Source organism: Periplaneta americana, chromosome 17, assembly GCF_040183065.1.
Source record: "Periplaneta americana isolate PAMFEO1 chromosome 17, P.americana_PAMFEO1_priV1, whole genome shotgun sequence".
Lineage (NCBI taxonomy): Eukaryota > Metazoa > Arthropoda > Insecta > Blattodea > Blattidae > Periplaneta > Periplaneta americana.
The window spans coordinates 36,162,282-36,186,081 of record NC_091133.1 but is presented as its reverse complement, the minus strand read 5'-3'; the positions used below and the strand labels follow the sequence as shown (position 1 = coordinate 36,186,081).

Sequence of the window (23,800 nt, the reverse complement as noted above, 5' to 3'; positions counted from 1 at the left end):
AATTAGAAATTTATCCTTTGAAAAGGTGGAAAAATTCGAGTACCTTGGAGCAACAGTAACAAATATAAATGACACTCGAGAGGAAATTAAATGCAGAATAAATATGGGAAATGCCTGCTATTATTCGGTTGCGAAACTTATCATTCAGTCTGTTCTCGAAAAAGCTGAAAGTTGGAATTTATAAAACAGTTATATTACCAGTTATTCTGTATGGTTGTGAAATTTGGACTGTCACTTTGAAAGAGGAACAGAGGTTAAGGATATTCGAGAATAAGGTGCTCAGGAAAATATTTGGAGCTAAGAGGGATGAAGTTACAGGAGAATGGAGATAGTTACACAATGTAGAACTGCATGCATTGTATTCTTCTCCTAACATAATGGAGAACATTAAATCCAGACTTTTGAGATGGGCAGGGCATGTAGCATGTATGGCTGAATCTAGGAATGCTTATAAAATGTTAGTTGGAAGACCTGAGATGTAAAGACCTGTGGGGAGGCCAAGGCATAGATGTGAGAAAAATATCGAAATAGATTTGAGGGAGGTGGGCTAGGATGGTAGGGACTGGATTAATCTTGCTCAGGATAGGAACCAATGGCAGGCTTATGTGAGGGTGGCAATAAACCTCCGAGTTCCTTAAAAGCCATTTTGTGTGTGTGTGTGTGTGTGCGCGTGCGTGCGCGCGCGGTTTTTTACCATATTTATAAAAGAAATAACAATTTAGGTAAGAATCGTCTGAGTAGGCCTATTACTATTCTCTCTTGTCTGCTTTGTAGTACTTGCCACCACTTCCTCCCCCATCTCTCGTGTGCATAATCACTGTTTCACTCGTGCATGGACAATCTGAAGAGCTTTCATGTGTAACAGTCCTCTTTATTGTTTACAGAAATAATGTGTGCATTCAGTGTGCTTCCTGTTTCTTTTTTTTCAGTGCTTCAACTTCATAGACATTTCCATTTTATGGATGGACATATTTTACAATGATCTATTCAGCAATGTCGAAGCTGGATGAAGCACTGAAGATGCTGCTTAAGTACAGTAACCTACCTGAAATATAAAACTGTTTTGTAATTGTGTTTGTTTGGAAAGATTTAAAAACGACACTTGGTGCATACAATTTTTTAACAGTCCAGCATCTGTGGAAGTGGTGTTTTGTGAACTGTCCATCAATGATACCTGTATATAAGTAATCTTAGAAGTGAGCTATGTTGGAAAACGATCCACATGTAAGTTGTTATTCTTAGTTTTTTATTGCACATGCTTCAGTTTTTATAAAGTTTGATATTCAGCACAGCATATAAAAACTGCAAAATTTATTATCGAAGATATTCTATTGTAAACTTGCTATGGCACAAATGTGCATTCATACTATGTTGAGATGAATAAGCCTAATGATGCATTATTTCAGAATTGCTATCAATCATTTACTGGAACATTACTTTTTCTGTTTGCTTTTACTAGATATGCTCAGAAAATTTTGACTAGTCACTGTCATTGTTCAAACAGTGGTACTAATTGTAACAATCTGAATTTCGTTAAGAGCGACTTTGTATCATTTGTTCGACCATAACCCTAATGTACCTTACAAAATGTTAAGGATGTTATATGATTGGTGGTGTAACCTTAAAAAAAATAACTTTGTGCACCATGTTTGAAATTAAAACTTTATTTCATTTCATGATAATATTTGAAGCCGCCACAAAGAATTAACAACGAAACTCCTTTTACGAAATATCCTCTACACAGAAGAATGTTTCAATTGATACATTACTACAATAATACTAGTTTTCTATTTAGATGTTTTTGTAAAGGGTCAGATTAAGCTTTCTGCACTGTAACCACTGATAAATCTATCAAAAAACTCCCTAGGAAAAAATGTCACAAAGATACGCACAGGTAATTCTGTAATGGTCATTAGAACTTACATGCTTGTGTACCAGTGGTTCTCGCTATCTAGACATTCCCAACGAGTTATTTTGTGTCCAGCATTGAGCTTTACATAAACAAAGATGTGCATCTGGCTGGCAGTCTATGTGGTATCCTGTGCACCTTTTCTTTAATGAAATGGAATGGTATGAAATTGGGGGAAATATAAGTGAAATGGAGAGTTTTGGTAGGTAAAATTAAATTTTCAAAAGCTCAGGAAATTATGAGAACCTCGGAAAAAAATCCTGTTGTCATGTTCACCACATATATCATTTCAGTCAAAGTTGGGGATTAAATCTAAGTTCTCTGATTAATAAGTCACGTTATAGCACAAAGCTACTGGAACAGCAAGACATTGTTTTTTTTTCTGTATTATAATTTATAAAAATTAAAGTTTAAGAAGTTTGCATAAAACTTTTATGTTGCCGGAAAGGTTTCTTCTCTGTCTTTTTCAGTTATCTTCACATTCAATAAAATATATTTTTTCAGCTTATCCTTTGTTAATGTCTGCAAAATGTTCGTACATGACTTACTGCCAATAATAAAATCTGAAGGAAAATAAGGCATTGTGATTCTACAAAAATACATTTCAAGATTTGGTAAAATAGTGTTTTAACATACCGATACTACCTGGTATGGAAAGAAACATATAAATGCATTAGGCATGATGTTTTTATATAACATCATGTTCATTTTCTCTTTTAACCATTGTACATATTTTATTCACATTCAGTAACTGTACTTACGAGTTAATTCATCCAGAAAGCAAATATTTTCATTCAGAAAATAATGGCAGTTGACTGTCTTTTGCTTTCTGGTGTGTGGCAGACTCAGAATGCTCGTCACTTCAGCTAATATAATATGGAAATGATAATAATTAATAATAAAGTGTTTATATGTAAATAGAATAGTTTATTTTAATTTTAGTATTTTTTAATCTAATTTAAGACTTCCACAGTTTGAGATTTTGCACAAAGTCATAAGTGTAAAAACATTCAGCATTTCAGAACTGCGTATCAGTTCCATCATCAAGGAAGACAAGTAAAGGGAAATCGAAATGTGGATCTGTTACCAAGAGTTGTACTGGAGCTGAATATAGATATTAAATTTACTATTGGTATACATATCGTTTTTCTCCAGCTGGAGGTAAATGAGGTTATTAAGAATTACAAATCTTGAGCCCAGAAATATTACATATGTCTCAAAATGCAATGTTATTGCACAGCCTCTCTCTTTATTTTAAAGAAAAAATAAAGTAATTGAACTTGATAATGTGGATTATATCTTTCATTATGTCCTTTTATATGTGTATGAATATCTGCTTTACTTTTGCAATTGTGACAATTTTTTATATATCTGATGGTATGGTATGAGCCCATGTACAGAGCATTCAGCTAGACTTCTGGCTGGTAATTAATACGGAGATCAAACATGCTTACATGACTGGTACAGACTGTATCATTTATCGACCTTCATTACCTTCTGTGTATTTTTACTCATATAACTTTAAATTAGTAATAATAGCATCCATGTAATTATGTTTTAATTCAATAATGAATATTAACTCGTGTTGTTGGAGTTGTTCAAATTGGTGTATGTGTGCATTTGTGCATGTATGTATGTGTGTGTGCGTGCGTTCAAAGTTCATATAAACATGTGTCCAATTTTCAGTGGATGTGAAGATACAACTGTTTGAATGCTACACATAACAAACGTTGCAAGGGCAAGAAGAAAAGACAAATTAATGACATAATGATTACATTTATTGCGTATTTTCATGGTATCAGTATATTTCAACGGTTCATAGTAATGGATAAAAAATTCCATGACTGGCTTCAATGCACTTTTCCGCTTTATTGACAACAGTAAATGTTGCTCTTCTGAAGTTGTCTTGTCGTTTTTTATGAGAGCAGCACTGATCATAATGTAAGTAACCAATTCGTTCCTTGTGTTAATTTAATTTTGTAGTTGTACACTTTGCCTTTCATCTAACCTGTAGACAAAAATAAATACAAATAAGTTCTGAGAATTTTGGTGGCCAATGCACTTGACGACTGTGGCCGATCCATTGTTTAAATAATGGAAAATTTAAATGATGTGTCGCCTGACAGCTAAAATGTACAGAGGCTCTGTTATACTGGAAGAACATGTCCATCCTTGAAGCCAACATTGGAAACTCATTTTACAGAAAGACTAAGTAGCTACAATCTGTAAGACTATTTGGTAACACAGCAGACCCAATGAACTGATTGTTTATCACACCACACACATCGAATCTGTACATGCTAACTGCAGACAGCTGTTTCTCTACATGTAGTCAGTAGTATGTAGTCATTTGTCGTTCTTTCATGCCATTTATAAAACTTATTATGTGCGACACTCATTGAAAATTGGACACATGTATATATGAATTTTTACTCACAGTAGTTCATATTACCATCCCCTAAAATTTTTACTACTCGTCCTCAATCACTCTGTATATATGTTTAGTATGTCTCAAAATGTAATGTTATAGCACATTCTCTCTCTTTAAGTATGACTTACATAGTTGTATTTAACTAAAAATTTACCCACTTAATAACTGATTCTAAAGCTATTATAATAATATTATGTAACATAACAATACCTGTTGTTAACATTTTATCCACCATTAAATCACTTTGTAATTTTAAGTAAAAGAAGGAATGGAATTATAATATTCTTCTTAATATTTAAACCAATCTCTGTTACACCAGGTCTTTGCATATGCTTCATCTTAATTGGTGAGTTTTTTTAATAGCCTCAATCAATATGTTATTATGTTTTATTAACATGAAGTTGTTAACATCAGAAACATCTATATTTCGGTCACCTAATCTGCTTTTATTGGCTTTATCAATTTATGGCAGTAAGGATAAATCTAATGTATGTAATTATTAATTATATTACGTTGATTATCTTTCTCATTAAATTATATTTTACACAGTACATAAAAGTATGGTGTACACAGTTGTCCACAACATTCAAGTACCGGTACCGGTAATTACTATACATGGGCCATTCAATAATTAGTGGCAAAAATGTTTGTATGTGGCGCTATCAGCAGTAAATGATGCAAGCTGATAACAGTGAGAAAGAAGAGCATCTGATGTGTGTTTTCTATGAGTTTGAAGACAATAATCTCATAAGATATTTGTAGTGAGTTTAATTTGTAGACTGTTATCTGTAGTGCTCTAAAATGTTTAGCAAATATGAAAAAAGATGCATTCATTAAAATTCAGATCGCAAAAGGAAGAATGCTCGACAATGTCATACAGCATTACTGGAAGCTTGTGGAAGAGAGACTTCACTATATCGTATCGTGGCTAGATGGACGCATGCATTTTTCAGCGGGAGAGAAGATGTTCATCAAAAACATGGAGCTGGAAGACCTTAATCGGTAAGTGAATGCTGTAAGAGCACTGCTGGGAGAACACCATTGTTGGTTATGTTTTTGACGGAATCCTTCTCACTTATTCAGTTCCTGTAGGAAATCGTGTGAATGATGCATAGTACAGTTACTTTCTGGAACACCATTTACAACCAGCAGTGTGCCGTAAACGTCCAAATCTCCTGAATTCTCATCCTATTGTGCTACATAATGGTATTCGCTCTCATATAGCTGCCTCTGTGGTTAATTTACTTCGCAGATGGAACTGAGACGTTCTGGAGCATCCTCCATACTCTCCTGATACGAGTCCATGTGATTTTTGACCTTTTCTCGAAAATGGAATTACCACTTAGAGGAGTTCACTTTAGAACAAAACAGGCAATTATAGCAGCAGTAGAGCAGTCTGTTAAAGATTAGTACAACAAGATGATGTGGATGGCATCCATCATCTCCCTGAAGTGTGGAGGTGGGTTCTTCATGATGGAGGAGATTACTTCTGAGCACTGCTACTACTTCTGAGCACTGCAACAATGTGACTGTTCCAAAAATGTTTTCTTTGTTGGTAATTCAAATGTTGCCACTAATTATTCAATGACCCATGTATTTGTCACTATATTCAAAGTTGGCGAATTCAACCTGAGCAAAGATGATGGTTTCTTAAGATCGGATATATAAATTCGAAAATGAAGTAGAACCAAAGGTCTTGTATCATATAATTATAACACACAAAAGAGCTCTGCTCTTCAGGCAAAATAATTGGATGCTATGCAGACAGATATCTCTGTGAATCAATGACTCTATTGAGACTGCAAATATTTTTGCAGGAGAATGTCTTGTGAGACTTCATAGACATCTGGCAAACAAAGCAAGAAAAAATAAGGTGCAACTGTCCATCCATAAGGACCCTAAGAAGGAAAATTATTACACTTTTTTATTTTGATGATATACAACAAACGGCATGAAATAAAGTTTAATTTTATGGTTTTTCACTTGATTGTGCACCTATAGCACTTACCATAAGTAATGTTTATGTTATACAAAATATAATAATTTATATATATATTACATATGTCCTACATAAAATCTAACTACTTTTTTACACCCATGTTCAACAGCAAGAATTATGTTTTGTCGGTAAAGTAATGGCGTAATGATAATAGAACAATAATTTTAGAATGGTGGGGAAAACCGAACTGTTCTGGAAAAATTGCTTCTGCAACTTATTTTGACCAAAATACTCGTAGCTTTCAGATAATTTGTCATGGATTAAAGCAGCACTTACACTTTCGAGTAGTATGAATAAGTATAGTATTGATCTCAAGTTGATATTAAATTCTCTACACATTTTTCTTTTCATTCTTCAAAAAACCTAAACAAATTTCCTCTTTGTTGTTGCTCCATAACATCCAAAAATGCAAAGTTATACAGTTTATATTAGGTTTTTAATATTCATTCTTTGATACACCCTTTTAACACTCATAATCGCTGAATAACTTTATGACATCTATACTGTGTTAACTTTTGCAGTTTACCTGGCTGATTAGTTTCTAAATGGCATCCTTCATTGTCTGAAGCCTAGTGAAGATCCTGCACTGTCCTCTGATTTTCTGTTGTGATGAGGTGTATTCATAATTGTGTCGAAAAGAGTGTGTGTTTTGAAATTCAGTTGTGTGTTCAGGATGTGATGTGGATATGTTTTTGTATGTTTATAAATTTCAACCTACGCACAAACTCCAATCACAGTTACAGCAACATAAACACTGACGTGAAAATACTACACATCCAACCAAAAAACCAAAAACTTAACACCCTAGAACATTATGAAATTTATAAACATACAAAAACACTCCTGAACACTCAACTGAATTTCAAAACACATCCTTTTCGACATAATCATGAACACATCTCATCACAACAGGAAATCAGAAGACAGCGTGGGAGCTTCACTAGGCTTCAGACAATGAAGGACACCATCTCGAAACTAGCCAGCCAGATAAATTGCGAAAGTTAACACAGTAAAGATATCATAAAGTTATTCAGAAGGTTTTCATCTTCCTTGGTAGTGCATACATAAAAAAACTATAGTGTATGTGAACCATGCTAGCATGGAAGTTGACTGACCCCATACTGGGCAGGAAGCCACACGTCTGCAATTAAGATGGCATGCATGCTCTCACAACTTATCTAGTTAAAACTTAGGTAGTGGCATAGATAACACATCGTCATTTGGGTTGACATGGTTGGCGAGTTGGTACAGCGCTGGCCTTCTATGCCCAAGGTTGCGGGTTCGATCCCGGGCCAGGTCGATGGCATTTAAGTGTGCTTAAATGCGACAGGCTCATGTCAGTAGATTTACTGGCATGTAAAAGAACTCCTGCAGGACAAAATTCCGGCACATCCAGCGACGCTGATATAACCTCTGCAGTTGCGAGCGTCGTTAAATAAAACGTAACATTTTAACATTTTCGTCATTTGGTACTCACCCTGCTCAGAGGAGATGCTGTATGTGATGTCCATTTTCTCCTACGAATACTTCACACCTTCTCAAGTAGCTGTCATTCATACGCACTAGTTCTTCTATTATTGTTGTTTAGTCAACTGTCCGAAGACAGGTTGGAACCTTTTAAATGACACCAATAAGGTGTCGCTCACGAGGCAACTAAGCCAGGAGATAATGGAGTAGGGTGGCCAGTTTCTTCCCCCCTCCATTGCATACATCGCTGACTACTAACATAGGCCTATTTCATTAATCAGACTTCAGATGTATACAAACAGCTGTTCTTCTTCGGACACATATCGTCAAATAAATGTACGTATCAGCAAAAACCTCAATTAGAGATATTCTTATATTGTTATGGGCGTAATTGCTCTGTGCATGTTTTCTTTCAGTTCATTTAGCAAATGGGGATTAATTTTATATACAATATTTTATAACATTCCCCAGAGATAAGGTATGAGATCGGGGGATCTGATGAACTGTGAATTCCTGTTTATAATTCTGTCTCCAAATATCAGGCGCACTTCAGTCATGGATTCATATGCAATATGGACTATCACGTTGTGTTATTGGAAATACACCGAGACACATTCCACATACATAGAAGTTCCAAAATATGACCGATGTACCTAGCACTGTTTATTGTTTGTTGATAGAAAAATGATCCAGTAATTCTGTAGCCATTAATGTCACACTACACCACTACTTTTGAATTGTACAATGAGCTTCATGCACAATACCTCGTTCTGCTAATGACCAATATTTGTCATTCTGTGAAGCCACGTGGTTATGCAGATGAAACCTAGCTGCCTCAGAAAAAAAAATTGATCTGGTATCAAGTTCTTCATATTTTACTTTTTCTAACACCAATTACGAAAGTTAAGCCTGCGATTTTAATCTTGGGGCTCTGATTCAAGACATAATGGAATTCTGTATGGTTCTAGTGTAAATAATTTTATTGCCACTCCTGCAGATGCTTTACAAATCCCTGTCTGCTGTGCTGAACATCTCGGAGATTTGCATGAACTAGGTTCTCATGCCACACCAAGTTTTCTTTGTAAGAACAGAGCACTTTTGTTAGAGAACCTGTTTTATTGAATCTATTTATATATAAATAACCTTGATATTGTACTTTGATAGATACTGGCCTGTCAGGAAATTCACGTTTGAATTTTCGTTGGTAGTAGCACATAATCCTATTCTTTATGTACGTGTTGTATATGTAAATATGTTTTCTTATTGAATGTCTGTTTACTAGTGTTGTGGGATTTAATCGATTAATCGATCAATTTCAAAATATTTAATCGAGTCTATTATAATTAATCAGTTGTAGTTGATATTAATTATTAGTTTGTTAATACAAACTCATACTAAAATTCTGACAATATTTCTCTCTCGGAAATTGCTTACTTAAAAGCACAATAGTACTGTTATTTTCTAACTGTAAACCAGGTAGCGTAGGGAAAATCTTTGCACAAACACTTCAGAAAGAGATGAAGATATGAGGACAGTGACCTAGTCTATCTCTATTGAAAGCTGAAAAACAATGTGAAACCCTTATTAAGTTTTATGGTTTTCCAAGAAAACATCCACTTGTTGTCAGCTCATCTTCCTAGCATATGAAATACATACTTTTCCGGGATTCGTCCCCCTCATCCCTTATAAAATATCCATGTCTACACTGTGTACAAGTGAGAGTGTAACTACCTTCTTCTCTTTCTAAAATCTGGTAATTCCATTACAGTAGGGGCTGGTCTTCTGTCTCGACCGCTGTACTTTTGCATTTTGCAGTTTCTGTACTGAGTTTGTGTATGAAGGTTGTGTGTTTAATTTGATAAAGGAAAAAAAAAATCAGTTTTCTGTGGTTGTGAAAAGTGTAAGCTCCATTATGTCATATGAGAATTTGAGAGATAAACTCGGTGAAACGTTTGGATTTAAATTGAACTATTGTGGAGAAGTGCTTGACAGAAAAAAAGTTTTTTCGTGTTTAGTGATGCAAGAAACATTGTTACTAAACGTAGAGCGGCACTTAATTTGGAGCATGTGAGTGCACTCACATGTTTAAAATCATGGATGAAGCAGTATTAACTGAGTCTTCACACTTTTTGTTATTTATGTTTGTCTCAAAAATTCCCGGAGAAATTGACACAATAAATTATAAGCCTCATAATAAATATATTAGTAAGTAATTAAAATAGTTGTTTTGTAATATAATAATACAATGTATACAGATACACAACATTTAATACTTATGCTTATTACCGAACACAAGTTAAATTTAACAATAATTGTGTATTACAGTATATTAAAACATTTTTTGAACTCTATCAAAACTCGATTAATCGATTAAATGAAAATAGTTAATTAATTAAATATATATTGATCGATCAATACCACTACTGTTTACCAGTGCTGCTTTTATTTATGGAGATATTCGCATTGATACGAGAATGGCCTTGAGAGCAAGCATGTCATCTTAGCACAGCAGTCACTAGAGCACACATGGCTTAGCAGCAGATGCGTGGCTTCCTGCTCAGTATGCGGCTTGTCACTTTCTGTGCCAGCATGGCTCAGATGTACTGTATAGGGAGGGGAGATGTCACGAATTCATAATTTTTAGCTTTATTATTAAAGTTCTAGATCCAAAATTCAAATTAATATCTATAAGGTAGTATTATAAGTTCTTAGCCTAACATAGGAAAAGTTGCTGTATTTCAAAACAGTTGTTTGTCAGCATAATCATCTTTCAGCTCCATACACTTAGCCTAGCATAATGGTCATAAAGAAAATTATTCATTGCATTCATTTAGTGTTCTGCCCTATATGATTATGTCTCGTGACGAGATTATTGTACGAAATGGAAATATAAAAATTGGAAATTTATCTTTTGAAGAGGTGAAAAAATTCAAATATCTGGGAGCAACAATAACAAATATAAATTATACTCCGGAGGAAATTAAACACAGAATAAATATGGGAAATGCCTGTTATTATTCGGTTGAGGAGCTTTTATCATCCAGTCTGCTGTCAAAAAATCTGAAGGAATTTATAAAATAGTTATATTACCGGTTGTTCTTTATGGTTGTGAAACTTGGACTCTCACTTTGAGAGAGGAACATAGGTTAAGGGTGTTTGAGAATAAGGTGCTTAGGGAAATATTTGGGGCTAAGAGGGATGACGTTACAGGAGAATGGAGAAAGTTACACAACACAGAACTGCACGCATTGTATTCTTCACCTGACATAATTAGGAACATTAAATCCAGATGTTTGAGATGGGCAGGGCATGTAGCAAGCATGGGCGAATGCAGAAATGCATATAGAGTGTTAGTTGGGAGGCCGGAGGGAAAAAGACTTTTGGGGAGGCCGAGATGTAGATGGGAAGATATTAAAATGGATTTGAGGGAGGTGGGATATGATGATAGAGACTGGATTAATCTTGCTCAGGATAGGGACTAATGGCGGGCTTATGTGAGGGCGGCAATGACCCTCCGGTTTCCTTAAAAGCCAGTAAGTAATAAATAAGTAAGTGTTCTGCCCAAGGGCAGGTCTTTCACTTAAACTCAGCTTTCTCCAGTCTTTCCTATTTTTTTGTCTTTCTCTTTGTTTCCTCATATGATCCATATATCTTAATGTTGTCTATCATCTGATATCTTCTTCTTCTGCAAACTCTTTTCCCGTTCACCATTCCTTCCAATGCATCCTTCAGTAGGCAGTTTCTTCTCAGCCAGTGACCCAACCAATTTATTTTCCTCTTCCTGATCAATTTCAGCATCATTTTTTCTTCACCCACTCTTTCCAACACAGGTTCATTTCTTATTCTGTCTGATTATAAACCTTTTAAAAATTGCTTGTCTTGGTCTTGCAAACCACTGTTTCACAGTACTTACGACTGTTTCATTTGATGAAAACATTTCCTTTCAATGAATGATATTTTTAATAGTGTTGGAAATAGGTAATAGTCTGAGAGGGTTAAATCTAGTGAATATGGTAGATCGTTAATCAATTCAAAACTAATTTAGTCAGTTTTCTGCAACACAGTCAGTGACTTGTGTGCGGGTGCATTATCTTGCAAAAACAGCCACAACATTACTCCACAATTTTTTTGGGTAGGGAGAACTAGAGTATTTATTTCCATTCTTTTGATTGCCTTTTTGTTTTTTGATCGTATTGAGGGTTCCATGTTCGTCTTTAGTTTCAGTGCAATTCGAAAAGTTAGAAGAATCCTCTTAAAAATGACTGTAAAGCAACTTCGAAATTGTTATCATTATCAGCCATTTATTTTCAGTATTCAAGCATTTAAGGGTCCATTTAGCAGATAATTTTCTCATACCCCAAATCATGATGTAAAATGTGAAAGATACATAATTAGGAAATTTTCATTCTCTGATATATGCTCGAATCCAGTTTTTTGATCCTTCAAAATCATGTCATGCATGGAATTAATATTTTCTGGAATGGTCACAAAAGTAAGTCTTTCAACATAGTATTCATCTTCGACCTCCATTCTTCCTGTCTTAAATTCCTCTACCCAATTCTTATGTTGGCATACAAAGGACAATGATCTCTGAATATGTCTAAGCTATCATATCCATATAAAATTCCTTTTCAGACAACCCTATAAAAATAGGTACTATATGCCTGACTGATACTAAATCGTGATGAATTTTTTTGTCTGACGTAAATTCTTTCTAAATTTAGATTACAGAATTAGCTAAACATTTTATCGCGGAATATGAATTAAATATTTACAAAGCAACATACCCTTTTTCATGGCAACTGCCTTTTCTTACAACAAAAGTGCAAGGCTAACTATATATTAATACACCTTGATATACTTTTTAGTTATAAATTGCATTAATTACTTTATTTTAAAATCCAGTAGGATCCTGATTATCTGGACTTCGATTATCCTGCCTTCCATGTTATCTGGATTGCTTTCTTTTTTAATTACAGTAATGTATGTATATACAGTACTGAACAGTAACAAAGTTTTTTACAGTCAGTTATATACTGTACTGTATTATGAATAAAAACTCGTTTATTATGTACAGACCCAGGAACAAAATTTGGGCAGTCTGAATTTTCCAAGTTTCAGTTATAACATGGTCATGCCCAGACTTTGTTTCTGGGTCTGTACATTGAGTAACGTCTTTCTACATTACTGGGTCCAACCTTTGTCCATTTAAGATTACAGAATCAAAAACCACATAACGCTCTTATCCTCTGTATTATCCAGATTTTTGCTTATCCGGATTGCCCGTATAGTCTGGATTCGGGGCTCTACTGTGCATTATTTACATTTCGTAAGTAAAGAAGGAACACTTAGGTAAGGTAAATTGTTAGGCCTACTTTAGAAAATATTATGGCTTTCAATTTCTATATTAGGCCTAAATAAAATTGATCGACATTTTCGTTGTTATTTTTTTATGTGTGAAATGCCGGTATGGAGAGAAAGAACATAATATTTTATTCTTTATTAATTATTTGGTAGATATCTTCTTTAGATTCAAAATTTATTATAATATTTTATCTGATTTCAGACTATTCATTTGGTTACTATGTCAGCTACTGAAGGCATGGATAATCACCAGGCAGACAATAGTCAAAACTATATAACAGTTATACCAGTGGAATATCCCAGGAGTAGGGTGTATCCTCAGCCACCTGAGTATTTGGTGGATCAGTACAGGTAATTAATTTTAGCAGTATTGCAAAAGCATATTTCTGAATAAGAAACGTGTTGTTGGTTAGTGAAGAAAGTTGCACAGTAGCTTAATGAACACTTGGCGAGCATAAGCATGCTGCACATGCTCATATCAGTCATTTTTTTAACAGCGTGGTGCTTGCTAGTCGTGGGTACTATCGGTGAAATTGTTTTTTTTATATCTGAACCAAATTAATTCGTTCAATTGTTTCACATTATTGAACCATTCGATAATGTTGGATAATCGAATTGTTCATTGGTTGTTTTTGGACAGTGTCTGAGATTTCCTTCTATGTACGAACAGTAGAAGTTACAAGCCAAAAGCAACTATCCATATTGTACCTACGTTAAATCAGTAACTCGAAAATGTCATTGTTACGTATTCCACGTTTATTGTTTCTTTGAAATCTCAAGAATAGTAATTCTTTCTTTATATAATTTAATAATATGAACACAGTTTTAACCAAACTGTAGCTTAGAGATAGTTATCAGGATAGCATATTACTAAAGGCACCAAAACATTCTACGATACGTATTTGTGAATAACAAAGTAGCTGCAGGACAGATTTCTATAATTTCTTATTCCCTGAATATCATTACGATTATAATTACGTTTCAATCATACAGTATATACATCCACATTTCTCCATGAACATAACAGCTCGTTGAGAATAGGAACAACATTTAAGAAAATTAAACTTCCTTTCTGAGAAAGAAAAGTTTGTTTTATGTTTACATTCTCCTTTAATACAAATATTGTACTCAGGGACGTATTCAGAAAGTAGGTGACATTGGCTTATATGACCCTTTAAACCAAAAATTTGGCTATGCATTTCACTTTTTTTTTTAGGAGTTCCAGTCTACAAAGAACTGAAATACTATCTCTGCAGTTAATCTACTGATTTTCTTTCTAAGAGGAAGCGGTCTTTACAAAGGAAATTAACGAATTAATAATAATATAATAATAATAATAATAATAATAATAATAATAATAATAATTTAGCAGACTATCACTAAATCTAAAATTAAATCCAGATATAACAATAATGACTAGTCATGAAAATATTAGATCCTACTTACAACTTTTTAGAATTAGCATAGTACAAAGTGTTTGTGCAACAGTTCCATACCAGAGTAACAAGCTACAAAGTGAAAGACAAATCTTGAACAGTTTACTTAAAAAAGACAGCTGGTCTGGAGTAAAAGTGATTGAACAGTTTAAAAGAGTTTGTTGGATTCATAAACTCAGCTTATAGACTTACATGACATGACCAATACTCATCAGTCAATATCTTATTCTTAAATGTACAAGTATTAATAACACTAATGTAAGACCATAATTAGCATGTAGTATTACGTAATGTAATAGAGTATATTGAGATGATGATGATGATGATGATGATAATAATTATAATAATAATAATAATAATAATAATAATAATAATAATAATAATAGCAAACTTCAAAAGCCCGTCCCCTTCTAATGATATCTGGATACGCCCCTGATTGTACATTGAAATGAGTTACATCATCTCATATTAAACATATTTTGCCTGATTCTAGCCCTGATTCAGTTTGCAGTTTTGAACATGTCTTAATGTACATGTACATGTAAAAAATTTTGAAAAGAAAGGGTTTTTGTATATCATTTAAATAAGTTTTATATCGGTATTTTCATTACTATTCTGTTGCCAAAATTTGCATCCTGAGAAGGGAAGAAAAGACAAAATGTATTCACTAGATATCTCATTGAATTGAATTCTATTATTGTAATACTAATTTGCTTGTGTTTTTTTTAATGCAGAGTCGGAGCTGTTCCAACTTTGTGGTGCAATTCCAGTCAGCAGACCATAGATTTGGGACCCGTTCTTTATGGTATGATTCCAGTTTGTCTATTTTTCTTTAGCTTAATTTGAATGCACAACGATTTCAGTGATTACCTGCGTGATCGTACTCGTGAGGAATACATACGTGGGGACTACAACATCAACTCAGAGCCTCAATTTGATGAGGTGGGTCCCCTGTACACAGTGTCACAACGGTTCGAGAGGGACAAACCCCATCTTGGAGCCTCGTCTGTGGGATACGGCACTATAGGTCACGATGTGGACAGAGATAGAGACAGAGACTGGGACAGATCACTGCACTCACACACATCGGGCTCATCGGACACCACGCAACAGTCCAAAGAGAGCAGTTCGGCCGAGCTGCAGTCTGATGAGCAGCAGTCAAGTCAATTAGTGGCGGCCAAACGTAAGTATGATTTTATATAAATTATTTATAATAGGTGAAACAGTTTGGATGTTGGGAAATTGTTTGGTTTTTAATGACAGTTACTTGACAATTAATTCATTAGGTCTTTTCACCAATCTCAGATTAACTGATAACCATTTTCAATTTGATGCCTTTGGGCTGTTGTTTTCTTGTGACATCTCTTAACCCATTGGACTCGTATTTAAATGATATAAATTCCCTGTGCTCAAATTTAAATGTCCAGTTTGGGAATGAATGTGCATTGTATTGTAAAAATAAAATTGATAAAAACAACTGTGCAAGATTTTAATTCAGAGTACAGCAGAGACTACAGTATGCCGAAAGTATGTACTTATTCACTAAAATAATCTTAGTAAGATGTTTTGGTGTAGTAATTCTCGCGTGACCACAGCTCACCAAACGAGGAGATTGTGTTGAGTTTTAAGTACTCTCTCAAAATGAAATGTGTAGAAATGGTAAGTATTTCTACGAAATACAATGCCTAACACATATAACATATCGTATCCCCAATGCAAGAGAGCCACAACTTAAAACTGACTTATTTTTCAGGAGAGGCTTCAGAACTTTTCTTGAGTTGATATAAAATCAGAATTTGAATTTAAATCCATGTTGAATCTTTCGTACACTACTTTTAACATTTGAATATAAATAATTTATTAAAACTCAACACACTAGAACAATATGAAATATACAGGCACACTAAAACACACCCTAATCAAATTCTCAACACACAGATCAATTTCAGAACACACACACTATTTGACACAACTCTTTATCACGCGAACGCACCCACACAACAGGCAGCGAAGTTGAGATAGCGCCGAAATGTAGTAGACTCTGAGGATGGTGTCAAGTAACACCGAAACAGCTGTAAGCGCCACATGCATACATAATTAACACGAGTAAGATCGTCATTTAATCAATTATTTGAATTTAAAGTTAAAAGAAACTTGAAATAATGTTATTAACATGCCTTATTTCCACTTCAGATCATTTTAAAAACAATTCCAATACTATTTTCTTAATTATCTTCTTGATTTTCCGACTTGCGATCCAATTGCAGTAAATAAAATTCGAATTCAGAACTTTAATCTGAACATAGCACAATGATCCAAAACGCAAATCTAGCTGGACAAAACTAATAACTTTAGTAGATTTTCAAGAAACTTTGTACATTAAGTAGTAGGCTGACCAGATGGACAGTCCCCGGTTTTGAGTTGCTGTTCTCTGGGAGCAAATGTCCCCGTTTTTATCACCAGAAATAAATTTTGTCCTCAGAAGTTTTGATTTTGTTTCAGTAACTTTTTCACGTTAAATTTCTAAGTATCAAGATGAAACTACTGCGATTCATGCACATTTCTGAACGGTTCTCACTACGAGACAGAATATTACTGTAAAATATGAAGCTAATGCAAATGCATACAATGGATTAAGAGTCACTTGATCCAAATCTAGCTGTAAGCTTGTAATCACTGCCTTTCTGATCTTTTATTGACTGCAATATAGAAATGTGGTCTTATTGCAGTGAAAGCAGAAGAGTGCAACTTAGCCACAATTGAAAATGTGGCCGTGTTGCACTAATTTAATGTTGAAGAAATATTCAGTGACAGAAGGAATTATATGCCATGTAGTGGAATTTCATGAAAATAAAAATATGGTCTTATTGCACATGTTAGAATAGAAAAAGAGGAACTCAGTAATGGGTATATCTCAATTTCCCATTTTTTCTGAGTTGTGACCCTATTGCATTAGGGGTGCCATATAGTATGACTCTTAAAGGCTGAATGTTGGAAATTATATATTTTCAACGATAGACATTCTACTTTATGTTCAGGGTGTGTGTACACTAAACAGAACACTCCTTGCTAATTTGGTGAACTGTACGGCATATGCTTTTAGAAGGCATTTGACTTCAGTCAATACTTATCCAGCATTACTGCGCTGTTGCCAAATTGCTAGCAGGAGGGACAGGAAGATAAAGAAAATTTGCTATGCTTTGAATATCAAATTAATGCATATCCACGTCGCACTCCTGTCATATGCTATCGGATCCCGGTCACTTAGTCACTCATAATGAGTGCACCTCTGCACATAGTGTGTTGGACATTGTGCCACTGTCACACATCTGTAACACAGTGCATGAGGGTTGGCCACTAAAGGGAAACTAAGAGGTGGAACTTAAACTGAGAGGATTCAATCTGGCATCGGAACTGGAATCCAGTGTGGCTTAGTGGATAAAGCGTCAGCACGTATAGCTGAAAACTTGGGTTCGAGTCCCGGTGCCGGAGAGAATGTTTCTCCACTCCACCCATCCTTCGTAATTTGTTTATGGTTTTCTTCTATTTTAAATTCTGAGATATTAACATCAGGTAAATTTTCTTTATTTTTATTTTTATCTCCTTTATTTTTTTATTTATGTTTTTTTTTTTTAATTAAATTTTAAGTTCTGGAATAGTAACAGGGAGACATTCTTGACAGCTGGTTTGTGGTTTTCCTTAATCTATTTTAAGTTCTGGACAGACTTCCTTGACAGTCTTTTTGTAATTTCACTTATTCTGTTTAAGGTGTGAAATAGTAACATTAAACACGTCATCCTTAGTGACTAGTGTTTATCAGGTTGTATCCGAAATTCGCGAGATTCATATCTGGCCAAGGGCAGTCAATTTTTAAAACGTGCTTTGTTCAGAAAGGGAATAAAATCAGAGGTCAGATTTGTAACATGTAAAAGTACTTTCATTAGGATAAAATTATCAGGTGACTGGTTCTATTCCACCACATTTCTTGTTTTGCTAATAGATGTATTCCGTGTGCCAGAATCTCAATTGAAACTGCAGATGTGTTTTAAGGTCGCAGGAGCTTTTTGCATGCAAAACTGAGAAATAGGATGCAATAAACGTTCAAAAAGAGTTCTCAGTGATTCATATTATGAACATCAAATAGATTTCTTAATGATTTCTCTGTATTTTTATCAAACCTGAGTAACTGTTACATTTAAGGTTCAGATTTAGCCATTTATTTCCACCTTTGTAACTTTTATTTAATTTTTAACTGTTGTTGAAGGATCTCTTTTCAAACATTGTGATAGGTTTTCTCTCAGTATTGTTATTTTGCTTGCCATTCTCATTTCATTATCAAATTATTATCTTTTTACTCTGAATTTGTTGCTTAAAAAGACACACTAAATACCAGTGGTAGTTTCTGGTCTAGTTGGACTTGTGCAGCCATCACTTTTACCATCACCTTTACTATATTCTTTTAATTGGATCGATATTGAATTGTTAGTTCTCCCAATAGCATTTCAGTTCATTCTTTCTGAGCAGCAATTCGTTTAAAGATGCGCACAAGATGACACAACTCGCTTTCGTTCAGTCCAATGAGCATTTTCTCTGCTACCAACTGACGAGGAATTCTCACTCATTTCTCGTATGTGCGCATCTAGCATAAATATTCCACAAGAGAGGTATATTAAGCTTTGTGTTGCAATCACTGTTGCAGCTGGCCTGCAAACCTTTGCTGCAGTAAAATAAGTGGATACCGTCGTTGCTATTAGTGCTGTGTATTTAAATTTTACAGTGACTAAACGAATATATTCTTAACATGAATTCGTGTCCAATTTGCAGTTAAAATCCTTCAGTTTGCATTCGACGGTAGAGCAGTTGAAAATTAAAACTGTAGAACAACCCACTCCAGCTCTTAATCTAGAGCAGACTATAAAAAGTATCATGGGATAAGAGATTCTTTTGGCATTAGCAATGCTTTCAGTGGAAAAAAAAAACTTCATCATGAACATTTGCAATTTCAACCAGAAAGTTATCAGTAAGTTTGCTTATAGCAAAGAACGTAAATTGTACTTCAAGTAGGTCTAAGTACGTACTTATGTTTAATATATGTATAGTTTTACTTGGTATTTTAAGTGTTTATATGACATTAAAAACAGCTGATCCTGTATCTAATTATGTTTTATTCGTAATTTCGTTCATTTTTATATTTCGTTACTTATTTCTTTATGTCAAGGTTAACTATGTTGTATGGTTTGAAGGTCGTTTTCATCATCATCATCATCATCATCATCATCCTGTCAAGTACTAGTCCCAAAAGAAATGTTACAGCCTGAAAAAGCAATTTTTTTGCCATCTTTTTATAGGTCGACCAAGTGACTATTTCCCATTTGGACGATACTTCATTATTGCCTTAGGGATCCTGGATGAAACCATTCTTGAGACGTGTTCCTTCTAGTTTAACTGATATCTGGAAATATAGTCCAGTATTGATGACACATTAAGTTCTTGAAGGATATCTTCATTTTTCTTTCGATCCCATTCAGTGTAGCCAGCTGTTCGGCACATGAATCTCATCTCTCAAGCTGTTAGTCTTTTGTCCTTATAGTCCACGTTTCACTCCCATAACATAAGAATGGTCGAGCTATTATTTGATTTTTGTACTAATGAAGGTTTTAAAACTCTATTAATGATGCCCATTGATTTGCTGAATTTTACAATTTTCTCTGATAAATCCAAATTTTCAACAAAAGAAAGTTTATATCCTAAATAATTGAACTCATTAACTCTTTCCAAAATTGTGTTATTTAAACAAATTTTGCTTGGTATTGGGTATTTACCACAAAAGGCCATTATTTTTGTTTTGTTAATGGATATTTCCATTGAATATTTTTGAGCTATTAATTGCAAATCATCTTCTGATGTTGCTAGTAAAACAAGATCATCTGCAAACATTATTACATCTAATTTTAAATTTCTGTTAATAGTGATATATCTGTGTTTTGTTTCTCTAAAATCTTTCACAATGGCATTCATATAAACGTTAAAAAGCAAAGGAGGGAGGCCACAACCTTGTCTGACTCCTGAGTTTATTTCCGTCCAATGAGTTATTTTTTCTTTTATTTTTTCAGAATATAAAATTTATAGACATGAGATATAATTTAAATGCACCCACCTGTAAATTATACCATGAACTGCCATTGCTAAATATAAAACTACCTCATTATACCCTGATTAAAAATATTTAAGACTTTACAGCTCTTTGAGATGCATTGTGATGTACAGTACATATCAATCAATTACTACTGGGACGCTTGCAAGAAAATTGAGTAAATTCAAGTCTTGAGCATTGGCAAACAACAACAATATACCAAACAATTCAAAAACATAACATTATGTGCTGTAGCCAACTTGCTATTTGCTAGTTGTTTTACTTGCATTATGTATTTTCGGGTCCCTCTTTTATTTTGTGTTTCATTTAGTGAATTTTTCTGTAATGTCCATATTATGTTGCATGTTTATATGTGTATTTTACGAATCTACAAATTCAACTATTTGATTATGATCATAGTATTATAAAGCCGACTTAGCGCCACTATCACCATGAGTTAGACTATTTGACCTGTTCCATCTCCAGGAGTTGTAGGATTACTACAAGCTTAAAATAAAATATCACTCGAACTGAAAGAGTCTATTTGTCGATTGCAGTGAAAATATTGATTGTGCCAACCATACTTATTAGTAATTATATGTACTTTTAATTCAGACAATTACTTATTAGATGTAGTGAGCTTTACAATTTGATAGTGCTGTCTTGAGCAGTAATTTTAACTGAAATATAGTGTAGTTAAGTCTAATAACATAAAAGTAAAGGCAATCATTAGTTCGTAATGCATTATTGTTTTATTCCATAAATCGATTTTGTGTGTAATGTTCCTTTCCCATTCATAACACAGTCCGTTTCAATGCATGTCTGTTTTTATTTCAGCATTGAAGATGTGCATATACCTCATGTCACGAGTGGTGCTTCACATGGATCTAGAGGATGGTGTGAATATCACAGTACAAGAATTAGTGCAATCAGTTCTACAGGAAGAGGAATTGGGTCTTCCAAGAGTTGCAGCTAGCATTTTCACACTCTGGATGTGTTCTGGTCTTCTTGGTAATATGACTACCATAATAATGATAATCGTTAATTGAATTACAGTGTCCTTACTCTTGTGATTACCAGGGAACTGTTAATTTGCATTTTTTTTCTGGTGGCGGATACTTGACTGTTCGTCATTCACACATATGAAGTCAGTTGTGTAGATCAATTTACCGTTGGAGCCATAGCCCAGGGTATGCCGTAGAAGACAAAATGATGAGATGGAGATTTGTTGGGATGCCACGGGGAACTGGAGCTCCTGGAGAAAACCCCTGTATTACCTGAACACAACATAAGTTATAAATCGGGTGTATGGGGATGCTACAATGAAAAGGGCAGGTGTCTGAACTCCTTCATTCTCCTTGTGTAGAGAAAAGTCTGTTTTGGGTAGTCAAAATGACCATTTTTTTAAACTTTGCCGGCTTATACTGTCCATATGCCTGGGGACAGATGGTTGACCTTTACACTACAGATAGAGTTCGAGGAGCTCTATTCGCCGCACTAATTACCTTTGTTCTCACTACATATACAGCGGAGTTATGGAGGCGAGAATGTTGGCGGAATAGAGGTTTTTGTATTTTTTCTCGAAAATCAGCTTGTGTTCGGGATTCCTGTTTTGATGCTATCGTGTCCGAAGTAAGTCAAGGGGGAATACAATACTGCATCCTGTTCCCCGATATCGCCATTATTTCCGGAGATTAGAGACCGAAATATTTTAGGCAGGTAAAAAATAAGTCTGGAAAAAAGTTCAACAGATTTTCTCGATTTTATTGGCGGTTATTAGTAAACATGCGGGGATGCTACAGTGAAAAGGGCAGGTGTCTTAGCCCCTTCGTTCTCCTTGTGTAGAGAAAAGTCTGTTTTGGAAAGTCAAAATGACCATTTTTTTAAACTTTGCCGGCCTCTACCATACTAGACTTCACCTTCCAATATGTTCTTTTGAACTTGCATCTCTATTCTCACTGATGGTCATCAATATGTAGTGCAAACTGTGTTATCTTTTTATAATTAAATTCAGAATAGGATGGATTTTAAAACATAATTTTAAATTATAATTTACAGTAATAAAAATTAAGCTCTCTATCAATACTTCCAAAATTTTCAGTTGTCTTCCTCATAAAATAAATTTTACATACTTTAGCACATGTATTGTAATAACTTACAATTGAATTGTTACACCCCATACCTCCAACTTCTTTCCTTGCAACTTGTTTTTTCAATCCGTCGAATTGTGTAGGGGCTTTAAATTATTGTTTCTCATCTTTGTTTAGCATTTCGCAGCATTATGTGATATCTATGATGCAAAATTTGTGGTTAGGTTCTCGGAATACATACATTTCTTCAGGATTTGGCTATATCATATTATTAATAAAACAGATTGATATCTGTGCATGTGCAATCTAACATTTCATATTTTTCCTGCTTAAGGAATCACTTCTAAAAATTTATCCATATATCTTCTACTTTTCATATTTGTAATTCTTGTTCCCAAAATTTTTTTCGGATTGGGTTTGCTGTGCTTTGGTTTTCGGTGGCTCACATTTAGGGACATTTAAGAGATTTCGTGTCTTTTCTCGCAGTAGAGCTCACTCAAATATTAGAACCATTTAAGTTTTTCATTAATTTTGTGCATTTAGTAGGTATTTTTAATCCATTTTTATTCTTGGTGTTCACATAATTTTATTCTGCCCAGATGAGCAGCTAGGCAGTCATGATCTGCAGTAAGTCGAAGCATGTCACTGGCTTCTGTTCTTGATTTTCAACGCTTATTTTCGGTATGAATTTACAATATCTGCCTACTTTCCTTAGCCCCCTTCCTCCCTCCGTCAAAAAAAAATGTATTTACACTAACTTGAAATCACGCAATACGGAGTATAATTAATTTAACTTCGATAATTTAAAAATTAAATGTATAAGATCGATACTAATACTGATCATGATGGATATATGGTGTGGTCTAGGTAGGTGTCAAGTGCTTGACATCAGGCAGCTTTCCTTCTACTGTTTACCTGTAATATGTTTTGTGAACTAATTTCTCACTGGAAAGATAGTGGGAAGTGGAATT

The 23,800-nt window shown here is 34.3% G+C and overlaps 1 protein-coding gene across 8 annotated transcripts in view; it reads left to right on the top strand.

Moving 5' to 3' along the window:
- The window catches only part of Bili (FERM domain-containing protein 8 Bili), a 74,981-nt gene that overhangs the window by 9,058 nt on the left and 42,123 nt on the right, over positions 1-23,800 (top strand). For 5 of the 8 annotated variants that reach the window (XR_011330328.1, XR_011330327.1, XM_069817469.1 and 2 more), the window contains exons 2-5: positions 930-1,224; positions 13,373-13,521; positions 15,470-15,789; positions 21,577-21,750. Coding sequence is in view for 6 of the 8 variants with exons in the window: in XM_069817469.1 (XP_069673570.1) it covers positions 1,204-1,224; positions 13,373-13,521; positions 15,470-15,789; positions 21,577-21,750 (664 nt within the window). In the remaining 2 variants the exon portion in view is untranslated. Of the gene's footprint in view, positions 1-929; positions 1,225-4,659; positions 4,687-13,372; positions 13,522-15,340; positions 15,412-15,469; positions 15,790-21,576; positions 21,751-23,800 lie in introns of all 8 variants that reach the window. The other 3 variants (XM_069817466.1, XM_069817467.1, XM_069817468.1) reach the window with 3 other exon arrangements.